The sequence below is a fragment of the Telopea speciosissima genome, chromosome 9, assembly GCF_018873765.1.
Source record: "Telopea speciosissima isolate NSW1024214 ecotype Mountain lineage chromosome 9, Tspe_v1, whole genome shotgun sequence".
Classification (NCBI taxonomy): Eukaryota; Viridiplantae; Streptophyta; class Magnoliopsida; order Proteales; family Proteaceae; genus Telopea; species Telopea speciosissima.
In genome coordinates, this window is record NC_057924.1 from 49,780,350 (window position 1) to 49,796,432 (window position 16,083).

Below are 16,083 nucleotides of genomic sequence, written 5' to 3' on the forward strand. Positions count from 1 at the left end.
CGTTGATGATGTTGTTGGTGTATAAAGCTCTCTCTGTTGTTAGTAGTTGTAACATTCTAGTGTTAAAACTTCTGAGATAAAGTTTTATATTCTCAATTTCTTTGGTATTATTTCCCAACACAAGTCCTCTTCAAGACTTTTCTTTCCACAATGCTACAAATCATGGCTTACCTCTGGGTCCCGTATTGAACTATCACTTGAGGGATCAATTTCATGGAATGTCAGTAATGATAATTCCAAAATAGGGGGGGACCATGGAATACCAATTTTTTCTGTTGACCATTGGTTGTAGTCCGAAAGAACAAAAACGTCATAAATATCTGGCTTCCAACGTATCCAAACGGTGGAATTGACAATTTTCTTCATCGTAATTAATTAATGTCCTTAAAAAATACCAAAACACAGCCTTTTAAAGGACCTCCAGCACCAAAACAGTTCATCTTCAAGACCTTCTCTACCTGCAAAGTCATGGCTAATACAGGACTACTCATGCGTCTGATTTCTTCCATTCTCTTGCTCTTCTTGTTGAGCAGCATCAGTACTACTGCCCAACCTACGGGCTTCGCGTGTACAGATCCTTCAGGAGTTAATCACACCACAAATAGCACCACATATCTAGCCAATCTCAACCTCCTCTTCAATTCTCTCTCCACAAATGCTATCTCTTCTGATACTGGATTCTCTAACACCACCATCGGTTATGGTTCAGACAAGGTCTATGGTCTCTTCCTATGTAGAGGCGATATCACACACCAAGATTGTCAAAATTGCGTGTTGACCGCAAGTGAAGAGATCAAACCAATTTGTTCAAACATGATCACAGCAATATCTTGGTACGATTATTGTCTAATTCGGTATTCAAACCAATCCATCTTCTCAATTTTGCAACAAGAACCAGTCACTTATCGTTCTGGTCCAAGCGATGTCACCAACTTGGATAAGTATAATCAGACAGTAAGAGATTTGATGTCTGGTCTTGTGAGAGAAGCTGCCTATGGTTCTTCTACTCCAAAATACTATGCAGCAGGTCAAGTGAACTACTCTACAGGGTATAACACAGTGTATGGCCTGGTTCAGTGTACTCCAGATATAACTAAGGATGAGTGCAATAGATGCTTATCTGGGAGTGTTTCTGATATTCCAAAGAAACACTATCTCTTTTTTCAATCAACAAGTTCCATCACCTCCTGCAACTCCTCCATCCACCAACTCAACATCCCACCAAGGTATAACTCTTGGCCATGATGATTCATCTATTTTCCACTGCTTGGATTGGCCAAATATTCTCTGTGCAGGGGTTCATGATGCGCCCAGAAACATAGGGGTAGGCAAAATGACCAGCCTGCCTCTTGAGTGGTCGTTCCATGTGTCTGGACACAGCCTATGCTCCCAGGCAGAGAACATCCGCCGACTTGGATTAATCAATTTTTCATCCTAAACTAAAATTGGATAAAATTAAAATTACTTTATTTTATTAATATTAATTTTTATTTTTTTGGGGATCTTTATGCAGATAAAAGGAGCAATTCGACTGTAAATGTCACCGTTGTAGTCATTATTGTGATTGCTGGGACAATTACAATCATAATAATCATTGTCCTCTATCTACGGTTAGGGAGGAAACACAAGCTCAAAGTTGAAGGTAAGAAAACATTGTTTATAATCTTCTCGTTATTCCAAGAATTTATTTAGGTACCATGCCTTCCTTCTATATGTCGTGGATTTGTGACTGGCCCATTCAGACAAAAAGATATTTTCCTGATAAATTGAAAATCTTGGGGTTTGAACCTTTCCAACTTCATCCTCATCCATTAAATACCAATTATTGAGACGGTGACCAGGTTTGGCCCATTAGCTCTAGGCTCTGTTTAATATTATTTATCTTTTCCTTTTTTCGACACTTTGCATATTATATGCGTTTGGTATCATTTATGGAGCTTGTTTTTATTTAAAAGAAATCAAAAAAACACAAATCATAATAGACTCACTATGTTTATATTTCTTTTTTATGCTTAAGTTTAATGAACATGTGCTCATAAGACCCAAAATTGAGGGTAAAATAGACATTTGCTTTTGATTATAGAACCGGTAGAGGGAGAGCTAATGTTGAGATTGTCCATGTCAGCTATTACGTGGTGAGTACGTAGCAGCGGAATTTGGATACCATGAGGGATCAAAACATTAAGTGAATGAGTGTTAAGATGTTGAATTAGCAACAACCAGAATGAAGCAATGAAGAAGGTATTCCTTTGGTGGAGATATGCGTCTCTACAATAGGTAAGTCCAGGCTAGGGGACTATTGTTCCTTTAAGCCCCGTTTGTTTAGTAGGGAGGGTGGGGTGGGATTTTGAAAAGAATGGGTCCCAACTGTAGAAGGGGTGAAAAACGGATTGGGAAAGGGAAAGGGAAAGTGAAGATGAGGAAGGAGAGTGAGCGAGAGAGAGGGCAGTTGCAGGGGTGGATGTTAGAAAAGGTGGAGGTTGCAGAGATCGGAGATTGCAGATAGGATGGAGGTTGCAGTCAATGGATAAATCAATGGTTCTGCGAATCTCCTCACTTAGAATTAAACCGTGAAGATCTTTCATCTGCACCGGAGATTTATGGGTAGTAATAGAGGTAACAAAAGAGGAATACTTAGAACCAAGTCCGCAACACAACTGGCCTAGTCTGATATACAAAAAAGGAATCACCTTGTCGAGAAATAGAGGAGCGATCCTTAGTATAAGAGTAGTCAGAACCAAGTCCACAACACAAGTAGCCCAGTCTCCTCGAAAGGAGAGTGAGTGGATTTGTCATCAACACAACTGCCCCAAACTGCATCAATGTAGGCAGAAAGGGAAAGCCAGTCGAACCAAAACAACAGAAGCCCATGAAGAAATGTTCTCTTTAAATAGCGAAGAACCCACTTAACAGCTAGCCAATGAACATCAGTTGGATGGGCCAAAAATTGGCAAAGCTTATTGACGGAGAAAGAAATGTCAGGGCATGTCAAGGTAGCATATTGTAAAGCTCCAACAATGCTTCTATATGCAGTTGGATCAGATAGAGGTGTCCCAGCCGACTTGGATAGAATGGTGGATCCAGCCATAGGGGAAGAAATGGGCATGGAGTCAGCCATATAGCAATGACCATCCAATGGCAACACAGGTGCCGAGCCGCATAAGTCGGAGTAAACAAGTTGTAAAGGTGTTTTATTAGTAGAAGTTGAATGACTTAAAGGTGGTTTATGAGCCTTACCAAGCTGGCAAGATGAGCAAAAAAAATGACCATGAAGAAGACATAGTTGGTAGATTATGTTGATCCAGAAGCTAACAAACGATCTTATTGTATGCATGACCAAAATGAACATGCCAGAGAGATGGAGAAGTGCGCATAGCAGATAGAGCAGCCACAGAAGATGCAGAGTTAGCAGGAAAATCAAGTTGATATAGCCCATCTTTAAGCGTTTCGACCAACAAGAGACTCCCTGAGCACTGATCCTTGATGTAAAAACAGTGAGGATGAAATTCAAAATACACAGAGTTATCTTGAGCAAACTTTTGCACAAAAAGTAAATTGCATTGCATAGCCGGAACATGAAGTATGTTATTTAGACAATAAGTAACAACACCAGTGGAAATATTAGACCGGCCAAAGTATTTGATAGTCAAACTTGAGCCATTTCAAATCCTAACCGTGTTAGATTCATTATAATTAGAAGAATACTGAATAGAGGCAACATCTGGAGTCATATGATGCGTCGCTCTCATGTCTGCAAACAAAGATTGAGATGAATGCGGAAAACCAGCAAGATGAGCTTGAGCAGGATCTGACGCATAACGTTGATAACAGACTTTGCCAAGCGACTAGAACACCGACAGATCTAGCAAACATAGCCATCATGATCATATTGGCTAGGAGAGGGAGGAGCAGTATCAGAAAACCGAGAAGAAAAGTCACCACAACTATCAAACTAACCACCACGATCAAATCAACCACCACCACGAAAGCCACGACCTCGATTACGAACTCAACTATGACCAAAACAAGGATTGAAATCAGCACGACCAAAAAAGGAATCACCCTGTGGAGAAATAGAGGAGTGATCCTTGGTATAAGAGGAGTTAGAACCAGATTGAGTAGCAGCAACCTGAGCAAAATTGATGATCACATCTTGAAGAGCAGAGATTGTGCAAATCTCCTCACTTAGAAGTAAACCGTGAAGATCTTTCATCAGCACCGGAGATTCTCGGGTAGTAACAAAGGTAACATAAGAGGAATACTAAGAAACAAGTCCCCAAGAGTAAAAAGAACATGATCCTCATTAAAGACCAGCTTGGAGACCAGAGCCAGTTCATCAACAAACTTTTTGATCTTTAGAAGATACATACTCTTAGAGTCAGAATCTTTCTTGATACTATGCAAATTCATTCGAAGTATCATCACCCAATCTTGAGAATGAGAGGCAAACGCCAATTCCAATGTATGCCAAACATCAGAGGAAGTTTCAAGACCTACTACCTGAGAATGATCACTTTCAGTCAAGGAAGAGAGAATCCAACTCAATAAAAGTTGATCATGACGCTGCCAAGACACGAAGGCGGGGTTGATCATCATAGACGAAGAAGAAGACGAACGAACAAACTCCGGAGTACATGAAGAAGAGCCATCAATAAACCCTAACAAACCAGAGCTTCAAAAAAGAGGGATAAATTGAGAACGCCAGTGAATTAGTTTGATAGAGAGAACCTGATCATCAAATGGTGAATATTGGAGAAAGAAAGAGAGGTTTCAGATAGAACAAAGAATTGAATAGTAGTAAATGAGTCAGACGCCATCGAAGAAGAGAAAAATATAGAGAAAAGGTACAGAGATGAAACTCTAGGAATAAAGGTTGCTATGATACCATGTTAAGAGCTGAGCAAATGTATGATGATTTCCCTTGACTTGCGTCTTGGGTTTCTAAATAGATTTATAATATTACATGGATACAAAACATGCCAACTGGCTACAAATATAACCATGAATATAACAACCTAAATCTGGAACCTTCCTAGATTTTATCCATAACAACTACAATGCTTACAAGTTAAGAAGGAGGACTTTGTTTTTCTATTTGTTGTTGTCCTATTCTTTGAGCAAGATTTGTCAAAGTACAATTCAGTGAAACAGAGATTGTCGATGTAAGTTTCAAAGTTATTGAATTAATATTTTATTGGAGGTAAAATCAGTTTGCCGAAATTGATTTGAGGATTGAGATTTGGTGAAGCACAACGAGTGGCCCTTAGCCCGTCAAGCTACTATGCAAGTTCCTTTAATTATGTGTTCTTTTCTTTATTTTTTTATTTGGTTGAATTTGTATTAATTAAGTGAATTCATCTATTGATCGATGAAGCAATAGGGTTTCAAAAGGGATCAACTTTTGGAATTTTAGGTTTCAAAAGTGATAGGGTTCATCTATTAATTAGAAGAATATTTTATTTTTCTGAAATTTCAACGTTCTTGAATAACCGATTTGACTTGAGGCTACTGATAATATGAGGTTAGCATTTTCAAGTAAAAGAAGAAAAGTTAGAAGAATGGCAGAATTGAAAGGAGCTTGCAGAGATGGCAATGGTTGCAAGGGGCAGAGATGCGGAGTTGGAACTTGGAAGGATGGCGGAAGTTGCAGGTGGGTTGCAAGATGGCTGGACTCAGTTTTTGCGGACCTTTGTAACTTTCCCAGGAAATTTGGCAAAGTGTCCTGAAATCGGTGGGACTTTGTGAAGGGGAGGTGTGGGACAAACCACCTACCACCTCAATCGACAGTAATTTATGGCAACTTTTTGGTTGTATGTTGAATTTGGGGAAAAATTAACAACTTTCCCACTCCATCAAAATCCCGTTAAACAAATGGGGCCTTAGTATTCTTGGTTGAGGAGCAAGCCGGTGAAGTGATCAAATGAGAGGGGGCTCAAGCCGAGAGGTGATGATGGTACGTAGCAAAGTCTTTATAATTAGTTTTTCTATAGATCATGGATTTGTGATCCCCTTAAGACAAGAAGAGGAACGGGTTCCTCTGTGAACAGGGGTTGTGTAGCCATCGTGATGTGCGCAGCTCTCAGGTTGCCACCTCAGCACATATGCCCATCCAATGGTTGGGCATCGAGCTCTTTCAAATTTGAATTTTGAGCGGCATTTTTGAAAGGATTTTGATGCCCAACCATTGGATTAGCATATGTGCTGAGGTGGCGATCTGAGAATTACACGCAGCACAATGACCGCACAACCCCAGGCCGCATAGGATGCAAATCCACAAGAAGATGTTTTCTTGCTAATTAAATTGAAAATCTTGGGGTTTTGATCCTTTCCAAATTCATCCTCATCCACTCAATACCAATTATATAAACTGTGACCAGGTTTGGCCCAGTAGCTCTAATATTAAATGGGCTTGGCTTAGTGGCCATGGTCCCAAACTCCCAATGGGCAAGTGTATACTACAATTCAGGCCAGCTCAGCTTCCCTAATTTCCTAGAGTTGTATCTGGTTGGAAGGAAAAAAGATGGAATGAAATTATGTTAAAAGAACTTAAACAGAAAGTTTGGTAATAATTAGTGAGGAAAAAGGAAATCTGTCCAGGAGTGTGGCTTATGCCAAGACTCCCATAATTCCATCTCTCTCTTCTCCCCATATGAAAAGACACATATGCCCCCTTGTATTGAGGAGAGAGATAGACACATGGGAGTGCTAGCGTAGGCCACACTTCCGGACTGAAAACTACTTGTCTTAGTATAAGTAGCTCCAAAACATTCTAAATCTCATTATTGAATTGAATTTACTTTGCAATCAAATCCCTTGAATTTAAAATGAAAATAAAAATTGAATTTGATAAGTGTAATAATTACCAAATATGATAAGAGTTTTAATAAGGTTATACAATCATGATTACAAAAGTTTTTTTTCTTAAAAAAATCATTCCACTTCCCTTCCTTTCCTTTTATGTGCAATCAGTAGGAGCCCATGTACCATAAAGAAAGTATAAACCTACCCTCTGTTTTTTTTTTTGCTAAGGATCAATAAAATAGAATTAAAAAACAAAATTAATACAGAATTAATGTCCAAACATACCCGGATGGTACGTATGTAAACAAAAACTTTCTTAAACTCCCCACCTTCAGCATTGTCATCAGCAAAGGGAGAAAGCAATCCAAATAACTAGCTGAATCTATATCTAGGACGTTGCATTATCTCCCAAATTATTTCTGCGACTATAAAATCCAGAATGACATCCCAAAATTTTCAGATCTATTAAATTTTGCAGCTCTATTACCTATTGCATCTGCCACTGAGTTAACTTCATGGGACAGCCCAATGTATATTTGTCAGATAACAGTTCCATCACATCCAAAGTTTGTGGACATGTTGCCACATCATTATCCATTAGCTGAAAAAGTTTTCAGCTTGGTATAGAAGTGGATTTGCTTAGTCCACTTCTTCCACATGAAAATATGAAGTTATGAATCGTTCATGTGATATCCCATACATACCTAATGACCTATAATGCGTTGTTGGAACTTTCAGGTAAAACAAGTCACTTCTCGACGGGCACTGAAGACGGAAAAATGGTACACAATGTTGAGGTAAGAAAAATTTTAAAGGTTTACAATACGGTTTATTATAGTACACCATGATTTAATTTTCTTTAAAAATCTTAGTGTTAAGTAAGTAATGTGTCATACAAATAGACAAAGTAATTTAATAAACCTTGAGACAAACAAATGTAACATAAGTAGGGTATATTGTGCCTTTATATTTTATTTAGGCTTAAAAAACCAAAGGGATTTTATAGTCCAATGGGCACCAACTCATTCCATTAGCCATAGGTCCAAGTTCCAAATCTTCTTCTAATCAACTACACTAGTTTTTCTTTTATTTTTTATTGCAAGCAAAGTGAGGACCCCAGTTGATGAAAAGAACGATACATATCATCCTGGGAGTTGGGGGCACCTAGGTGACACCTACATGTGTGCCAAGTGGAAGAAGGGAGAAATGAGGTGGATGCTTATCTGGCAGTGATTCTACCATGTGGAGGGTTGCATTCCAAATGGAGGGTGGATCATGGGTTAGTGTAATTAATGAAAAAAGAATCAATTATAGGCTAAGATTGTAAATTCAATAAATAAGAGTACCAAGGTCAAAATAGTTGAATATGTGACTATTGGCTAAAATGAGTGGCAAGTAAGGGTAAAGTGGTAATAGACATTGGTCAAAGAATTGCATGGTGACTTTGAAGTCAGAGTAGGATAAAATGGTAACACCACATTGTTTAAAGGATTGCATGGTCATTCTTGGGTCAAACCATGGGTATTTAAGTAACTTTACAATGGTCAAATGGCTTCATGGTAAATGGGATTTCAATTAAGGGGTAAGACTGTAAATATTGGAGGCAAGGGTACAAGTTACTCTATTGGTTTAAATAAGAGATGAGTCATGGGTCAACAAGGGTAAGCTAGTGCTTTCCTAGGGGATTTGAAGAAATTATAAAAACCGAAAAAAACTTCGTTTGCTGATTATTAGGAAAGTAAGAGAAAGGGGGGAGTGTGAGTTGAACTTGGTGAGAGAAGAGACTAAGAGAGGAAAAATCGGTTTTGCGAAGAAGGGAAAGGGGGGTTTTGAAGGACAAAATCCTCTCCAATTCCTATAAGTGTGGTCGGGGCTGAGAGCTCGACACGTGAAAGATTTTATATCCAACGGTGCCGAGTTTGAGAAGAAAGAAAAAAAATAAAAATGGGTCAGTCGAGATGGGCACAGCGTTGGATTTAGCATCTTCCATGTGTCGAGCTCTCACCCCCAAACTGTACCCACTGCACTTTTAGGGAATTGGAGAGGATTTTTATCTGGTTTCTGAGTGTTTTGTCTTGTGGATTTGAGAAGAGATTTTCAAGGAAGCTCCGGCCAGAGCTTGAAATGGGATTTCGAACCTTCAAAGGTAGGTTGATTTTTCTGAACTTGGAGAATTTTGAGTAGAGATTCTAGGAAAAGAAGAGAAGGATTAGATGGGAAGAAGGATAAGGGAGAGGGAGGGGAGAGAGAGAGAGAGAGAGAGAGTATTAAAAAATAGGAAGTAGAAAAAGGAGAGATGAAGGAGAGAAAATAGGAAAGGTTTAGAGGGAGAGAAAAAAAAGGAAAGATGAGAGAGACCGAGAGTGAGAAAGAAGAGAAAATTGCTGATGTGGCCTCCTTGCCACTGAAAATTTATTACATGAAGAAGGGGAAAGAAGAAAACAGGGGGAAAAAAAAGGTATAAGAATGGAAGAGATGAATAGATGAGGAAGATGATAGACCTTTAAAAATATCTATAATATCAAATCTAGGCTGGGCCTGTTTGTTACTTGAATTTTGTTTTAATGGGCTAAATTAGAAGTTGATTGTTTGGTCAATTTCTGCATGTTTAATGGGTTATTGAATTCACTATGTTCTGTTAGGATTTTATATGATAAAACATATTCTATTTTGCAGCATTTCAACATGCTGCAACCAGAGAAGCCTTAGCCATACATTCTTCTATGTTGGGAGCAATTTCGGAAGGGTACGAGTGTGTGCTTATTGAGTTGGACAACAAGAGTGTGATTTCCTATCTCCAAAAAGGAATCAAGACATCCCCTTTTCATTTGAGATCTATCCTGGAGGATGTTGCTTATCTTACTTCTTATTTTGAAGCTTGTAATTTCACTTTAATTTGATGGGAGTACAACATTATGGTTGACTTCCTGGCAAGAAAGGATCTATCGGTAATGTGTACGATAGTATGGCCTAGTTACGATCCATGGCTTCTTGAGTTATGTAATTCACAGCCATTAGCTCTCACGTTTCTTCAATACTGCATATGTAATTAGTGTCGCACCTTCCCCACAAGTCCGGACTTTTGGTATGCTAATCGGCACTGTTCATATAGTTGGTATCAGAGCCAGGAGGTCATGTGATCGAATCCCTGCAGAAGGGTAATTCACCGCGGCTGAATGGCAACATTGCGCCACGCTGAGGAAGCGTGGTGGGACCCGCGTAGGGACGTACTGCATATGTAATTAGTGTCGCGCCTTCCCCACAAGTCTGGGCTTTTGGTGTGCTGGTCGGCACTGTTCATATAGTATGGGACATATTGCATATGTAATTAGTGTCGCGCCTTTCCCACAAGTTCGGGCTTTTGGTGTGCTGGTCGGCACTGTTCATATAGTTGGTATCAGAGCCAGGAGGTCGTGCGATCGAATCCTTGCGGAAGGGTAATTCACCGCGGCTGAATGGCAACACTGCGCCGCGCTGCGGAAGCGTGGTGGGACCCGCGTAGGGACGTACTGCATATGTAATTAGTGTCGCGCCTTCCCCACAAGTTTGGGCTTTTGGTGTGCTGGTCGGCACTGTTCTAATAGTTGGTATCAGAGCCAGGAGGTCGTGCGATCGAATCCCTGCGGAAAGATAATTCACCGCGGCTGAATGGCAGCACTGCGCCACGCTGCGGAAACGTGGTGGGACCCACGTAGGGACGTGCTGCATATGTAATTAGTGTCGCTCCTTCCCCGGAGGTTGGGATTAAATTAAAATGAAGCATGATTCTAGGCTATTAAAGCATGTTAATAGGGGTTTGGGCTTAGTCTAAACTATGTTACTTTGTATTGGATTAAATGATGAAATGTTAGGCTATAGTATTTGTAACATGTTATAAAAGATTGGTCTTAAATATGGAAATGCAACATACTGTAAGAACATATGGACAGGTTTTATAAAGTGAAGGTAACCATGAAAGAATGAGGTCTATGTGATCTAAAAACGTGTCAATATCAAGTGGATAAAATGGACTTGTGTATGGCCCAATGTAAATGCCAAAAAGTGGGCTTAAATGCATCAAAATAGTTAGTAACATGACTTGTATTTAGGGATGTAAATGGATAATCAAAATCAGAATCCGCATCTGTAACCGTTTAGGGACATTTGTATTCGTTTAGAGATATCCGGAAAATAATCCGAGTACTCCAATAAAAATCAGTTCAAAAAAAAATCCGAATACTTAATAATAGAAAATTAAGTAAATAGTGATCATATGAGGGTTTTTGAAGATTCAACAGGTTCTAGAATATGAGGAAAAAAGAATCATGATCTAAGAGATATGAAGTGAATTGTATCCGCTAGGGGAGAAAGGTCCGGGTTACACAAGGCAGAGATGTGAACGGATGGTCAAAATCCGAATTCGATCCACATTCGAATCCATCCGAATTCGTTTCGAGGTATTCCATACTCAGCCAGGGAATATCCGAATCCGATTACATCCGATCTGAATCCGAGCCGAATCCAATCTATTTACATCCCTACTTGTATTGGACTGTCATAAATGACATAGGTGTTAATGGACATGGTATGGACTATTAATAAGACTTAAAAATAAGTTGAAATATATTAACTAAGAAAGATAGATTCAAATGATTAAGAATATTTGGAACTAAAATACTTAGTTTACCCTATGATAGTTGAGAAAGCTAACCATACAAAAAGGAAAAACATCCTAATATGATGTATTATGAACCAATAGGCACTGTCATGATAAAATATTTATACTTGGATCATGGTCCCTAGTACAAGTAACATTTCAGTGTATTGAAAAACAGATATACTTTTCCTTTTTAGCTTTGCTCTGGCGATTCTGAAGTTTTCTTTTTGTCTTGCTCTACTATTGTCGTACTCTCATGGCCACTGGGGGTCCCTTACCGGTGGTCTACGGTACGATCTCTGACACCCCAGTCTTGCCTGCTGCAGGCTTGGAGGTTGCCACGGGTACTATCAAGCTGTGGACGAGTTTTTTTAAAGGAGAACAACTTAGTGGAGGTGCATTGGGTATCCCTTATTTTTAACCTGAAGTAATTGATGGCAGGAAGTGTGCCAGGTGCTATGTGGACGAGTTGGAGGACGAAGCTAATCGTTGGGACACGGCCCTTGTCGGGTACGTCTTTGGACCTCGACCGTCCTTTGCTGCAATGAAACGTTTTGTGAAGGAGAAATGGGAACACATTGATACGATGGAGGTCTTTTTTCTCAAAAGTGGGATCTTTATTTGTGATTTCCAAGCATCGGAGATGAGTCGTCAAGTGTTAGAAGAAGGAGTACCGTGGTCCTTTAGTGTGAGACCCCAAATCCTCCGTCCTTGGTCCCCAAAAGTCTTCCTTGTCAAAAAGGAAGAAACTCAACTTCCTTTATGGGTGAGGTTGTATGGTCTGAATCTGCAATTCTGGAGTAATAGGATACTTGGGAAGATCGCAAGCGTTCTACGGAAGCCTATTTGTGTGGGCACGCAAACGGACCTCAGGGAGCGCTTATCCTTTGCAAGGTTCTGTGTCCTTGTTAAAGCTGAGGATGGACTCCCATCGACCATCCCTATACGTATGGATGATGGTTCTATTCTGGAGCAAATGGTTGAGTATGACTGGGTGCCGCCAATTTGCAACGGGTGCAAGGTGTTTGGCCACTCCGATAAGTCATGCCCATTAGCTTCATTGGTGAAGGGTGCATCCGAACCAGGGAAGACCGGTGATATGCCAATGGCTGAAGTGGGTTGGAAAGAGGCTGCAAGGCGATGAAACAAAGGCAGCAGGGCATCGTCGGTCAACTCCACATTACACCTGAAGGATGGTGTTGGTACTCCGGTGAGCCAGAGCACAGCTTCCGGAGCATCAGGCGTCGCCCGATAACTCCTATCGGCCAAAAGACCATTTCCAGTACCCACATTCAGTCGTTGGAGAAAGAATGTGGTGGGACTTTTGCCATGCATGCTGATAACCGTCAAGCACCTACTACAGTTATCACACGTACTCTCTCCTCGCAAGTCGAGATACCCAACCAGTAGTTGGGTGATGTGTCACACGTTGGAAGCAAAACTACCACCACAATCTCCTCTGCTGAGCAGGCTATCGTGATTTTGAAAACTGGCTGTATGATCACAGAATCTACAGGTGATGGGATGCTAGTGAGCACAACAGGCTCCTGGTGCCTCCCAGGGTGGTCACTCCATTCGCCAACAGTCCTCCCCGGCCATCTAGTCTTCGGTGAAGGACATGGCCTTGAGCATTGACAATTGGAATGGGCATAACAGGTTTGCGATCCTATAGGGACCGAAACCTTCAGAGAATGAGCAGGGTGGTGACTCCGCAGACTCAGCGACACCACGTGAAAGAGATCGCAGTCAAGGTCGGAGCAACCTTGTACGCCGCTCACCCCCACCACCTTTTCAATGATCAGGTTTGGGGCGTGGAATGCTCGGGGCTCAACGAGCCTGGGAAGAGGCGTGTGGTAATGGATTAGGCAACCTCCAATCTTCTTGGAATTTTGAGTGTTGTGGAAACTCGTGTTAAACCGAGCAACTTTGACAGCATTTCTCGTGTGTTTCGTCAACGATGAAAATGTGTTACAAACTCTTATGCTGGTCAATTATGGGTCTTATGGGATAGTTCCCTTGTTGATTTCTAGCCATTAATGATTACTTCTCAAATGATTAATGACCGGGTGATTTTGAAGCAGTCCCAAATCTCTCTACAGGTTTCCTTTATCTATGGAGCAAATTTTGTCTTTGAGAGGGAAGCCCTATAGACTGACCTGAGACATACTCATGCCTTGAGCTCCCACCCTGGGTCCTTCTAAGGGATTTCAACACCTTTAGATGGCCAGAAGAGAAAGAAGGATGAAGACTGGGAATCCACAGAATTACCCAACCTTTTAACTCCTGCATCTCAGACTGTGGCCTTGCTGATCTGAAATGGACCGGATGCAAATTTACATGGTGCAATAATAGTTTGGGGACAAACAGAATCTCATACAAAATAGATCGAGTACTTGTTGATCCCAATTGGCTCTCTGCATTCTCAATGTCACAGGCCCACTCTCTCATCTTAGCGTGTCGGACCATAGTCTGATGGTGGTGACTTTGAGCTCTCAACAACGTAGAAGAGGGAGGCAATTCTATTTCTTTAATCATTGGGCTGGTCACCCTGATTTCCTACCACTTGTTCGCGATGTTCGGAACCAATCGGCGCTTGAATCTTCTCTTTTGTTTGCTCTGACCTCAAAACTTCTTCGTTTAAAGGAGAAACTCAAAGGCTGGAGTAAAGTTGTTTTCCACGACCTGGATCAGCAGGTGAGTGCAACGGAAGCTTGTGTGGATGCTCTTCAATCGACCCTGCAGGCGAGAAACGAAAATGAGGAGGAAATCCAACAGGAACGTACTACAGTTCTCCACCTCAAACGTCTTCTTCACTATAGGGAGTCTAAACTTCGACAGAAATCGAGGGAGAAATGATTGAAGGACGATGATGGGAATACTGAATTCTTTCATTGTTCTCTCAAATCAAGAAGAGCCCGAAATTGGATTGGGAAGGTGCAAATTGAGGAGGGTGCATAGATCAATGACGAGGAAGAGATCCGCGTTGCAGCAGCTCACCACTTTGAAAAAGCATTTAGGGGATCTCCACAAATTATCAGCTCCCCCTTTAAGCTCCCTATTGACAGATCGCTACCTGAAGTGGAAGCAGCCCATATTAGCCGGCATTTTACTGAAGATGAAATTAAAAATGTCATTTTCAATGCAGATGATGATAGTGCTCCGGGCACCGACGGCTTTGGGCGGTGATTGGCAGAGATGTCTGCAATGCTATTTTGGACTTCTACACCCAGAGGTGCCAGAGCAGCTTATACTTTCTAGACTTACCTTGTCCCCAAAGTTACAGTCCAGAATTCCTTCAGTGACTACAGGCCGATTGCTGTAAGTTCCTTTCTCTACCGATTTATTTCCAACTTTTGGCAAATCGGATGAAGTTTGTCCTTCATAAGGTAGTCGAAGCCAACCGATATGCTTTCATTGAGGGAAAGCAAATTTTGGATAACATCTTGCTTTACCAGGAATTGATGCATGAATACCACTTTGAGTGGGGGATGGCTCGCTTTACAGCAAAAATTGACCTACGTAAAGCATATGATTTAGTTCAGTGGAGCTTTCTCTTCACATTGCTTAACAGATTGAGGTTCCCCCCTTTGTTTATTAATTGGGTTGTTAAATGTGTGATTGATTCAAGCTATGTCATGTTCCTTAATGACGCCCAGTCCCCCAGGTTCTCAGCCAATATGGGCCTGCGACAGGATTGCCCCATGTCTCCATTCCTTTTCAGTATGGTATTGCAGGTTTTTACTGACTCCCTTTCCTTGGCGACAAGTACGGGTGAATTTGCTTACCACCAACGGTGTGGTCGTCTGCAGATTACATCAGTTTGCTTCGCTGATGATCTATTTGTTCTTGGGAAGGCGTCGTGCGTGAATGCTGATGTTCTTGATAGACTTTTCAAGGACTTCTCCCATTTATCTGGGTTATCCATCAACAATGAGAAATCAAATATTTTCTTCTCGAAATGTGAGAGTGGGATGAAAGATTATTTCTGCCAGAGATTGGGGTTTGTGACTGGTCAATTTCCTATCAAATACTTAGGAATTCCGTTGTCTTCCAAAACAATCCTTGTGCGGGGTTATGCTGAGTTGATGAATAAGGTGCGGATGAAGGTCAACTCTTGGAAAGCTCCAACACTCTCTTTTGTTGGAAGACTCAATTTGATCAAGTTAATTCTTATGAGTACTGTGGCCTACTGGCTAAATGTTCTCCGCTTTCCTCAACAAGTTCTAAATGACTTAGAACGAATTATGGCCAAGTTCTTATGGCAAGGGAACTCTGAAGTTGGATCCTATAAGGTGGCCTGGCATTCGGTTTGCAAACCAAAGGCTGAGGGTGGTTTGGGTCTAAGGCGACTCGATGAGTGGAATAGGGCAGCCCTAATGCGACAGGTTTGGAACATTGCTTCAAACTCCTCTAATTGTTGGGTATCGTATGTTAAGCATAGATAGCTGCGGAAGAACTCCATCTGGTTCCTACCGATCCCCTCATCTTGCTCCACCTTCAAATCTGTTTTGAGAATGCGAGCCGTGGCTGCTGGTTGCTCAAGATACTTATTAAAGTCTGGTGAGAACACCTTTCTCTGGCATGATCCTTGGCTCCCTAATGGACCAGTCTCAGTTCCGGGGGTGTTAATTGCAGAAGCTCTGGGC

General features: G+C 41.1%; 1 protein-coding gene across 1 annotated transcript; it reads left to right on the plus strand.

The window, feature by feature from the left end:
- Positions 1-468: 468 nt before the first annotated feature.
- Positions 469-2,139, plus strand: LOC122639013 (cysteine-rich repeat secretory protein 38-like). Its single transcript, XM_043831852.1, has 3 exons — positions 469-1,174; positions 1,514-1,642; positions 2,084-2,139. Exons 1-3 carry the CDS (start codon positions 469-471, stop codon positions 2,137-2,139), a joined length of 891 nt encoding a protein of 296 aa, XP_043687787.1.
- The last annotated feature ends 13,944 nt before the right edge of the window (positions 2,140-16,083 follow it).